The sequence below is a fragment of the Plectrocnemia conspersa genome, unplaced genomic scaffold (assembly GCF_051122295.1).
Source record: "Plectrocnemia conspersa isolate PC_06_02 unplaced genomic scaffold, ASM5112229v1 ptg000011l, whole genome shotgun sequence".
Classification (NCBI taxonomy): Eukaryota; Metazoa; Arthropoda; class Insecta; order Trichoptera; family Polycentropodidae; genus Plectrocnemia; species Plectrocnemia conspersa.
In genome coordinates this window covers 11569690-11581921 of record NW_028277175.1, presented here as the reverse complement: position 1 = coordinate 11581921, position 12232 = coordinate 11569690, and the positions used below count along the sequence as shown (strand labels likewise).

The 12232-nt window shown below is 30.4% G+C and overlaps 1 protein-coding gene and 2 long non-coding RNA genes across 4 annotated transcripts; 2 read left to right on the top strand and 1 right to left on the bottom strand.

Annotated features, from left to right (window-relative positions):
- Positions 1–176: 176 nt before the first annotated feature.
- On the bottom strand, positions 177–1531 carry LOC148229523 (uncharacterized). Its single transcript, XR_015811510.1, has 2 exons — positions 1375–1531; positions 177–992 (listed from the first exon to the last, which is right to left on the bottom strand). It is a non-coding gene; the product is annotated as an uncharacterized LOC148229523 (long non-coding RNA).
- Hgsnat (Heparan-alpha-glucosaminide N-acetyltransferase) lies at positions 177–11704 on the top strand. 2 transcript variants are annotated; one of them, XM_088198792.1, is made up of 11 exons: positions 177–270; positions 4375–4561; positions 4827–4942; positions 5015–5133; positions 6141–6297; positions 7787–7991; positions 8058–8222; positions 8288–8409; positions 9191–9360; positions 9419–9605; positions 10366–11704. In XM_088198792.1, exons 2-11 carry the CDS (start codon positions 4427–4429, stop codon positions 10658–10660), a joined length of 1671 nt encoding a protein of 556 aa, XP_088054918.1. In that variant the 5' UTR covers positions 177–270; positions 4375–4426; the 3' UTR covers positions 10661–11704. The 2 variants fall into 2 exon arrangements, with proteins under 2 accessions (XP_088054918.1, XP_088054917.1); XM_088198791.1 differs by lacking the exon at positions 177–270 and having other exon boundaries at positions 4231–4561.
- LOC148229522 (uncharacterized) lies at positions 5240–5863 on the top strand. Its single transcript, XR_015811509.1, has 2 exons — positions 5240–5375; positions 5507–5863. It is a non-coding gene; the product is annotated as an uncharacterized LOC148229522 (long non-coding RNA).
- Positions 11705–12232: the final 528 nt, after the last annotated feature.

Here is a 12232-nt window from a genome sequence, read left to right as displayed (position 1 = left end):
CAAAACTTTGCGCATTTTAAAGGATTTACAAAAGGATGTTAGTCATAAGTATTCACATATTACAGTAATCATGTTACGTATTTTGTACAACTGAATTGAGCAATCTGTTATATTATTCGATCAAAGGTTGCGAAAAAATGGCGGGAGTATAAAACTCTCTTTGTTTCACTGATAGCAACCAGTCAGTGTGCAGAAGTGGCTTTGGCAACTTGTTGTGCAAAGTTACTGGGTGAAAATTGTTTGTTATGATATTGCCTGTTAGTTTATATGGTATGTAAATTTAAATATATTATTTATTATAACATATAATAGTTTATAAAAACGTAACGTGAAATATAATTAGTAGCATAGTTCAGAAATGATTAGAAATTTGAATTATTTTAAATCATGTTTTTTCATACCTTTCTTTTTACATTATTTAACATAGACATATTTTGTGTATTTTTTACACAATAGTGGGTTTAACTATAAATATCGTGAATTATCAATATTTTAATGATTCTTAAGCTACGTCCACATTAAATAATAAATCAATTTTATATAGCTCTCTATTGATTTTTCACATTATATAATTGTTTAAGAGTTATTTAATATGTTTTATTACATAGTATAGACCGAGCTTTATGCAAGTAAAAATCCAAAGTCAACGTTCTGATTTTATCTATATGACATATGTATGTACATATTTACGATGGTTGACACCACCGACCAGTCGACCGGGACGCTATTTGTGATCGCCCGCGTTTTAATATGATATCTAATATGTACATCGTATCTCATGCTAAAACGTTGATCCAAACCTTTGATTCCCAAAGTGGTCTATATCCCAGGGGTCAACGACAACCTGCAGGGTGTCCATGTCAGCGAAAAAATAAATTGGGGGTCAACGATAGTGGATCTCATTTGAGCAGGTCATGACGTTGTTTAGTAAAGACTCTAAGCAACAACGGTTTAAATCTGAAAAAATAATAATGAAAGTGTTAGGGATTGAACTCAGGGCCGGCCCTAGGTTATTTGGCGCCCCAGGCAAAAACTAAATTTGCGCCCCCCCCCCCCTATTAATACTTGATGAGCGCAAAAATATAATTCAAATTATATAAATAATATATTATATTTGACAACATGCTCTTTTTTACGATTGTGGGTATTAAAGAATTTATAATTTATTTTTTGTTGTGATTTTTTACGTGTGAAATAATTTAAAGAGTACACAGTAGTGTATAAAAACTAATATCAGATTATATTTCTTAACAATATTGTTTGATAATTTTAAGTGAATATTGCGCCTTTATTTGGTATCACGGCGCCCCACAAAATCTAGCGCCCCAGGCGATCGCCTGTACTGCCTGCCCCTCGGGCCGGCCCTGATTGAACTATCACATAAACTAGAATAGGATTTATTACACATGTTTGTATGAAGCAGCATTATATATATATACCTAGCGATTCCATCAATAATTTTAGTTGCAAGTCGCCATCAGGAAGTAAAAGTCTAATTACCTATGATAAATACAGATAAATAAAAGAAAAATTGAATATAAAGAAAAGTCCTAAAACTAAAAAATAATTAATTAAATAATAAATAATGTATATTAAATAAAGATCAGAAAATTTCTTTGCTAAAGTAGCAACAACTCCCGTACAGTAAACTCTGACGTCATGAAATTTGCACTACTTTTTATGTCTGAAATTTCTACTGTTGTATTTAGTTATTCTATTCAGCAACGTAGTTTCCAACATGAGCTACGGATCTTTGAAATATCCATGGCAGAATTGGGTTATAATAAATTGATATTAATATATAATGTTTTTTCTGAATTTTTTTAGTTGAAAATATTTTTTATTTCTTTACTCCCTACTCCTTTCCATAGTATTTATTTTAAGCAATAACAAATAGAATTAATTATTAAAAAATACATTTTTTTTAAATGAGTCTTATTTAGTCGTGCAGCAAAAATATTTACATATTCTTCAATGCTTCTATTTTATTAACTGAAAATAATACGAATTACATTAGTTCTGTAATATGTAATAGTACCTAGTAAAATGTTTCTAAAATTCGCTGAATCTAAAAAAAAAATTTGCAACAAAATAAGACTATATGTTGATTCTCGAATAAAAGACTATATGTTGATTCTCGAATCAATTCCGAAAATATTTTTTTAAATATCTCATTTCAGTGAATACATATCGAAATACATTTTCACCGCTAGATATATATTTTTACCAGTGAAACTATAATTTATCTGCTAGGTACTAGTAAAATTATATGATTTACACCTTTTCATATATCGTAATGTATACGTTTGCATACTTATTTATATTTATTTACATGCTATGTATAAATCTTACAGTGAATGTGAATTTTTCAGTAAAGTTTTATTTTCACTAGTGAAGTCCAAATACATTTTCATCAGTAAAATATATATTTCTACTAGCGAAAACATAATTAAACTGATAGGTGCTAGTGAAATTATATGCTGCTCTAAAATGTCTATAATACTCAATTTGTGACAGTTGCTAAACGTCCATTTGCTGTTCTAACCCAAACCGAACCTAATAAAAGTTCTAAAACTAGCTATAGCTTAAATGACAAGCATTTTTGGATTTACTCTAATGAAAGTTCTAAGACTAATCATAGCTTTAGAGCTTTAATTAGGTCAAGTCCAAAATACAAACAAAGCTAGCTCATCTCTCAGGGGAATATAAGCAGAAGAAGTACAGACAGATGACGCATCTCGATGACCACTGCGACGGCGACGACACGGTTTTATTGCTTTTGACGTTGATTTTTTACTTCTGAGAAGTGATAATTGTTTTTTGCGCTCTTATATTGGTCAAAATTCGGTTTAGATACGATTGATTCGATTCTCACTTATTGTACGTCGTAATATTGTTATAGAAAGTGTTAATATGAACGCTAGATAGCTGAGCATTTCCACTGTGACGGCATGGTTTTATTACTTTTGACGTAGATTCTAAACAAGGGCCCTTGAATTTGGCCAGAAAAATGCATGTTATTTAATAAAATACTATGAATCTTAATAAATAATGTCATAACTATAATGTAGGTTAAATAAATCATATATAAAAAAATAATATTATTAGTTTATTTATATATAAAAGGCGACGTGCATGTGGCTCTAACATTAAACTTACAATAATATTTTAACCGTTTTTAGTTAATCTATCAGTTACAATAAAAGATAATGTTTTAAAAATATGTATTTTTACGTAAAAAAAATTAAGAGAGAAACAAACGAATAGTGATCTTTGCGTTATCGTGGTGTAAGAAACCACACACTTATTAACCAGTACTGCACATTTTTTTATTGAATTCTCTCTAATTGCACGGAGTGTTGAATTTGTTATTTGGTAGCAATTCAAATTAAATAAAACCTTTGAAATCAGACATATGTCCTAAAAAAATTCTCATTGCATTTTCTTCCCAGTAATAATGCACTGGATAAATGCAAGCATTGGCGCATTTCCATTGGACTTACCGGAGTTAGCTAGTGCGGCACCCATTAGTTTAATTCAGTCACTTTTCCGATTCCCATCAAAATCGACACATCGTCAAATGATTATCACTTTAATAGATCTTCAACAAATCTTCGAGCGTTTTAATCTTCTCTACGGCTTATCCACAACGAAAAATCTGACGGAACATCATAAATGTTTAAATAATAATTTAACTCACTTTCATCATGATCATTAAAACTGATCCGAATAAGCCTCGCAATTGATGTTTCAAATAATTACACAATGTTGTTCTTATGAATGCATTTTTTAAACAGTATTGTAAAAACGTAACATATTTGTATCATTATCCGATAAGATTTTAAATCAAGTTCGAAACAAGATTAGAAAGGGAAATCAACTCTTATTTGCATCAATGATTGTACAACGACGTATATTTGATTTCACTATGATTATAACGAAAGTACAAATAATATTTAAAGTAGTTTTGAACTACCTTATTACTGAAGAAGTTAGAAGTCCATGAGCGCATTTCGACAATGACGTAAGGGATTTCTAGATTGTATCAATTAGTGTTAATTCCACGCCAGTTATCATTCGTAATTCCATATCAGATAATGTTAATGAAACACTCGACTAAGACCTAAAAAATACATTTATTATTAAAAACGACAACTATTGCGTTGAGTCGTTTATCGTTTTGATTAAAAGCAATATACATTATGCTTATATCTGTTGACCTTCTGTCAATCTAGTGAGATTGCAACCGTTGCCAAAAAATAATGACAAAACGAGACGATCAGTCAGGCCAAGGCTTTGAACGTATCGAACATCAGCCCACACATGGATCTCAATAAAAGAAATGAAAAACCTTGAACCACTTTCCTTTTGCAGAAGAAATGACATTTTTTTCGTAAAAACAACGACAGTCAAAACCTCGATAAAAATGTCTTGGGTAGAAAATCCTGGTGAGCATAATGAATTGGATATGTCTAAACTCGATATGGACCAAGCTTACTTGAGAGTGGCAATAAAAGAAGCAAAAGCATATCTTTTCAGCCTCTCAAATGAATGTGTAAAGGTTAGATTTAATATATATTAATATATTTATGATATTTAGAATCAAAATCAGACATGTTCATTTCTTATGATTCTGTTATATGTATTATATATGTAAAAATATAGAACAAATCAGATTAGTCACAATTGAGACATTACAACACTGATTGCTTTTATTTTGATTTACAAAATAAATATATGGTCAAAATAAAAATAAATGTGACATGTCTGAAAATGACTCTCAAGTAATATTTATTGTTTACATTAATTCTATTGTGATATTTTAGTGTCCGTATAGAAAGCATGTAAACCTAAATGAAACAATCAGTAATTTAATAATAAACGTCAAATATGGTCAAAAATGGATGATATCAAATGAAGATAAACCAACACTTCCTGACGAGTAAGATTATAAACACCATCTTATAATTTAAGAATAATTTACGTAATTAAATATGAATACACATTTTTATAGTTCAAGCACTGACAAATTTTGTAAAGTAAGTCATGACATGGGAGAATTTGGTGTGTATGCTCTGGATGAAGTGAAGTGCACATTAACCCCCGAAAAGGAACCAGTAAATATACATTTACGTAAGTATCATAAATTATAATTATTAAAACATATTCCAACATGAAAGAATCATGTAATACAAAGTCATTTAAATGTAAAATTTGAACTGTTTCGGCACTGGCAATCTTCAAACTAGTGGGGATCTTTTTATTGAAACATTAACCACGACATATTAAAGATGAACTTGACAATAGAGTGTAATAGAAGTGACCACAAAAAAGCTCTCGTTACGTCAAAAAAAATGCTTTCACATAAATAACACGTAAGTTCTCCGATGCATTGAAATAATATTTCTTTATTGCGAAACGGGCACAGAAAATAATCACCTGACAGATACATTATTCCCGTTGCACCTTTCGACCTCGCGTTCAGCATGCAAATGTCACTTTCTAGAGGCGTGGACATATTTCGTTGCTCGAAGAATAATTGCAACAAATGTCTGGATGGTTGTGATTCGTTAAAAAGCGTTGCAACCCTTGATACTTAAAGCCGGTCTCCAATGAGGAGAGATCAGATACGGGCATGTAGTCATAGACGGTCAGGAGTAGAGAGACTCTGCCATACGATCACCGCAGCAGAGAGGAACGAACCTGCACTACAACGTCGCTGCCACAACTACAAGACTGCTGAGGACTATCCACTGTACATCATCCTTCTACTGCTCAAAGAATAACAATACTCGCCCACCATAGTATGTCGTAATATATGTAATTATATAATAAATTATTACCAGTTTCCAACAGCATCTTTCTGGCTACGAAGTCGCACCCCTTAGGGTACGAACCCTTAAAAAAACAAAAACACGAAGTATGTTTAGATATTTAGACAATTCAAAATCATTGTGTATTATATAAACAACTAAATGACAAAATGTATGCCTTCGGCTTAAAGTGATTTATTGAAAAACGTCTAACATTTAATACTAAATTTAGACCATTTTCATTAGTGAAATACTTAGCAAATATGTATATCAATAATATTTCAAATAAAAATTATGATAATCCTGTATTTCTTAATTATTTTCCAGCTCTTGTCATAGTGTTCTTTTGCTTACTCGGTATATACGCTATATGCAAAATAGGCACCTACCTAAAGAACAAATATTTCAAAGTTGAGATTGAAGATGTGCTACAAGAAAAGGCTCCAGCGAGAAAAAGGATCAGAGCTTTAGATACTTTTAGAGGGTATGTATTATATGTATTTAATAATATATACAATGTCAGTGGCGTAGCTAGGGTATGCGCTACTCGGGGCAGTCCTTAAAATTGGCGTCCCCCCATACATTTTTTTGCAGGGTCATAAAATCAGCATTTCTTCTAAAAATAAATTGATTATTGTTAAGTTCTTGCTATTCGTAGATTTACATAAATTTTAGTTTATTCAGGATTAATAACAACACTAGACGATTCTATCGCGAATATGCCGCCCCCAAGCAAGTGCCGCCCGGGGTGGCCCGCCCTCTCCGCCCCCCCCCCCGCCACTGTACAATGTGGAAATGTAGACTGAAAATGAAATTCACATATATATCATAATACTGTAACATAACACGATTTTTGTCACAAAACAATGATAAGATAAAATAACACTGCTTTTAACTGTATCGTTAATTTTGTTCTCTAAGATCTCGTATTATTTTTTGATAACATATTTAAAATTTTATAGTTGATTAAATTAAATTATGATTTTACATTAAAATGATTTTTCAAGGTGAAAAAAAATATTTTAAAATATTATATATATTGTTATTTATTTATTATAGTCGCAAAATTATACGCATTACTTAGCTAGTAATTTTACAATAAATATTTAATAACATTTATTAAGCGCTGTTACCAAAACGTATATTTTGAAAATTAAGATTTTTCTTAGCATGTAATAGTCGATTTTATCATTTATATGACTAGTTTATATATTTTATAACTTTATTTAAATCAATGTGATGATTGATTAAATAACTATATTTTTATAAATCTAATTCAGATGATCCAAGAATATTTTATGTGTCGTGCAAAAAAATATTTAAAATCATGCATATAGTCCATCCAAGATGTTAACGCTCATCATCGTTGTGTTGGAAACAAGGGTGCGTGTACGCATGCATGCATACATATACAGTTCTCCGCGAATTTGTTTACACCGATAGGAGAACGATACCAATACTAAATCAGAGCTGTTTTAAGGGTAGGGTGACGATACGTTGAAAATTGAATTAAAAATTATAAAGTGTTATATTTTTATTATAAATTATTGTTATGTTGTGGAATTTTGTAAGCAATAAAACAATTCCTGTAATATTCTATTGGTATTTTTAAAAATATTATATTCAACAGATATTCAACCTGTGTGATTCCAAAACTACTATCATGTTTTTGAGTTAAATATGTATATAAATAATTAAAATAAGTAATAAAGTGATATCTTACTTTATCTTCAATAAATTAAATTAAAATAGGAAAAAATAATTGAATGTTTAATTTCACATGGTCACCCTGTTATATTCTCTCACCAATACTGTAGCAATGAGCGTTCATATCTTGGACGGACTATACATATATTTTTTTTGTTTAAAACGATATTAAAAAAATATCGACTGGTAGTTTATCCATAATTTATGAATTTCTAATTAAAAATAGTTAATAAAAACGCACTGATATTATTATTTATTATTATTAGAATGAGCATAGTTTTGATGATATTCGTAAACGACGGAGGCGGTGGCTATTGGTGGATGGGACATACCACTTGGAACGGTTTGACGATTCCTGATTTTCTGTTTCCTTTCTTTTTGTGGATAATGGGCGTTTGTATACCGATATCAGTGAAATCGCTTATATCGAAAAACGTCCCCAAATACGAATCATTAACCAACATATTCAGGGTAATTAAGAATTTTATTTTTACTTAGCATGGTAAGAATAACTAATCATAAATGTATTAATTTCAGCGCTCGTGCACATTGTTCCTGATGGGACTTGCACTTAACACCATATTTGATAACGACGTGGAGAAGATGCGAGTCTTTGGGGTTTTGCAAAGATTTGGTATTTCGTTTTTCTTTACTGCGAGCATGATGGTTGTGATGTCGAGAAAATGGAATGGAGAGAGTGAGGTACTGTGTTGTTTAAAAAGCGTTTTGAGTTTCTTTGTATTAATGGTGAACGATGTATTTTACAGAATAAATTCATTGCGGCCTTTCAAGACATAATAGAGCTGGGATGGCAATGGCTGATCATGATTGTTTTGTTAATCATCTATTTGACAATAATGTTCGTTGTACCAGCGCCGGGATGCGACAAGTAAGTCCATCTTTTCACCTTAATATTACTTGTTTATGATAATTCTCAAATTTTACTCAGAATCATTAGAATATAATATGCATCAGATTCTTATTTCCTGGTTAAAAATGATTGTATCCCAATTGCTTGTACTTGAAAAATAGCTCTGATGTTTACAAAGTTAATTCACAAAGAGCAAATCATTTTCATACAGAGTTCGCAGGCTATTAAATTAGAATATACCGGAAATCATTAAATCGACGGATTTAACTATGAGCGCAGAGGTCTATTAACTATTGAAATCGACAAAGAAAATATTGCTGCTGTGGAAATATTAGCGATGGATAGACTAAAGATCACTAAGGATCTCTAAATTACTTTAGAGAACAAGTTGAGGCTCTCTTGATACGAAACGATGTCTGCGAAAAATCTTCTAAAATGCTCGGCTCTATTATTTTTTAATTATTAATTAAAATTAAGATCATTGTAATATGAACGGTTATCCTAATGCGTTACAGCGTGAAAAATATACAATATATAATAATTTAAAAAAAAATAAAAAACATAGACATAAAAAGAAGACACAAATCATCTCAACAGATGTGCATTGTCCCAGTGGGCGTAAACCCAAACTTGTCATATCTTTCTCAATTATGAATAATGATAAAATGGATAGCTCTAAAACTGACTGTGTTAACGCAAATAGAGTATACACTTTTTTGCTGCCTTATATTATATAGATTCAGCGGTAGCTGTATTTAAATGAATAGATATAATTTAAGATTTTTAATAATTTTTTTAGAGGCTACTTCGGTCCTGGTGGCATGCATGAAAATTTTAAACACATAAACTGCACCGGAGGAATACAAAATTACATAGACACTATGACACTTAGCAAACAACATCTATATCAAAACGCTGAAATTGTGAAAATATACAATGCACAACCTATTGATCCAGAGGGTGTTTTTGGTATGCAACATTTTTATATATGTATTGTTATATGAAATGCCATTATATGATTTAATAGGTTGTTTGATGTCAATCTTCCATGTGTTCTTTGGAGTCCAAGCTGGAAATACAATGCTGCATTTTCAAAAGCCGAAACAGCTCATCGGTAGATGGCTTACATGGGCTTTGATTACTGGGTTAATTGGAGGTGCTCTATGTGAATTTACAGAAAATGACGGAGCTATTCCGATAAACAAAAATCTGTGGTATGCCAACATTATCTTTAAATTTTTGATCTATATATGCTATTTTAATGATAAAGTTGAGATAGTGTGTACTGAACGAAACGATATCATTTGATATCACACAATTTATCAAATACAAATGCCATTTAGAATACGTGATTTAAAATAGCATATTTCATTTTATATTTTTAAGTGTCGTGTCATCAGCATAGTCAAAATTCTAAGAATCGACAGTATGATTTGATATACATACATACGTACATTACCTTTTAATTGATTTAAAAAATCGTTCCTGAATTCTGGTATCATGCGTTACCTTCCTACATTTTTTAACATCTTTGGTGAACAATTGAGAAGCCTCAGATTTAAGTCAATGCAGTATAAAATGTATATACACATATATATTTGTAATTAAAAATATTTTTGATTATTTTATCTATGCAAAATATTTTATAGGGAAATACTAATTTATATTATTTTACACATAACATGCATAGTTTATCTTTGAGCAAAAACTATGCAAAATCCTTGTACAAAGTTATTATAAAATACAACACACGTACAGTGAACATAATAACTTTCACTAAAGCCACCATGCCATTGACGGTGCGATCTTGTTCTTGACCTCTTTAATCTGTTTTTTTTTAAATAAATTATAAAATTGCCAGAACAGTACCAAAAATCTATTTATGTATGATCACCTGAAATATTATGCATTTACGTAAATAGAATACAATAAGTACAGAGATCAGATAATATAAAAAATAATTTGCATTTTCAGGTCTTTGTCCTTCGTTTTAGTGACAACATCAATATCCTTCGCCCTATTGTCACTCTGCTACGTCTTGATCGATGTGTACAAATGGTGGGATGGTTCTCCTTTTATACAGCCTGGAATGAACTCCATCGTGATGTACGTGGGACACATGATTTGTAACAAAATGTTTCCATTCCATTGGTCCTACGAAGGTATGAGGACTCACTTCATTTCTACTTTGGAGTCACTGTGGGGCATGATGCTATGGATATTGATTTCTTACTCGATGAAAAAGAAAAAGGTCTTCATAACCATTTAAATAAGATCTTAAAAAATAATAATAATATATTTATTGTTTGTGTAATGTACATATATTTAATTAATTTTGTGATAATATTTTATATAATGATATAAATACAGACTGTTCCATAAGTCTTTGCGTTTTTCGGGGTGAAAGTTAAATAAGTAAAAAAATATACTTGTGATTCTTTCAATAAATTTGTGATACTTTAAAAAAAATAATTAATTTTTGGAAGCAATAAATTCTTTAATGTTGCTTTTATATCAGTTTTAGAAAGATACTATTCTTCACCTAAAAAGTGTTTCAGGAATCTTAAACTGTGATAATCATTTAGAGCAATGTCTAAGAAAGCCGCGGATGATAAATATGTTCCCAAGAAAATCCATTGATTTTTTCTATAGTATTCTTATAAATAAAATTGCTATATCGCATCAAATGCAACACATTATCTTCTTGGGGTGTTATCCTGTTATTAGAGTTGCAATTGGGTGTTGATAGCATCCAACCGCTACCTTTTACGTCGCGTGCTAACGTAAAGGATCTGCTTTCCAGTAACAAAAATATTTTTCTGATCTAGAATTACTAATGATTGGCATATTGAGATATCAAACAATTTGTTTACTGATTTATGCGACTCTTTGAGCTTCTGTACTTGCTCACATACCATTAATCTCAGATCTGCGTCGATGGCAGCCCTAATATCCTCACTAACAACCACAAGAATTACTGACGAAATTTTTTGAATTACATTTGACATTTTTTAAACCTAATAGTATCCCTCCATCACATTACAGATCTATTTAACAATGAATTGAATATCATAAAGCATACTATAGCTAAATTGAGATAATTTTATCTCCACTGCCATTGTTGATTTAGGGTTGAAAATGTCGAAACAAAAATATTCCATTAAAAAGTTATACATTTTTTAAAATGCAAAGACTTATGCAACGTGATATATTGAGCCACTGCATAAAGTGGCAATTATAATTTAAAATTAATGCGAAACATAAATTATGCTAATATATTCTGAGACTTAAATAAAAATTAAACAAATCAAAATATGCAATTTATTATTATTATTAAGATATATATTTCATTGCATTTTACGAAGAAACGATCAATATCAACCAATACGTTACGTAATTTGTTTATCTGACTATAGTGACCTATAAAATATATCTGTTGTCGTCGTACATAAAATATTGTTATATATATTTAAATACATAATAAAAAACTGAAGCCGCCTACTGATTATATTTTTCCATACTAATATAGAAGCCTAGATGTTTATGTATTTAATAGAACTCTGTAACAAAATGGCGTAGTACAAAACAGCACCAACAAAATAGTGCATCAACAAAACAGCGCAAGAAAAACGGCGACACGACAAATTTAATTTATATTAAAAATAATATCGAAAGATCAGCGAAAATTCAAATGTACACATTCAGAAAAAAGTTATTATTTTTATATAACTATAATTGTTAATTGTTAGTCAGGTGAATATTCAAATGATTTTTAGGTAGATAAAATGCATTCATGTTAAGGAACGTGTGAGAACTTTGAAGATGTGAAAGGTCGTGGGTG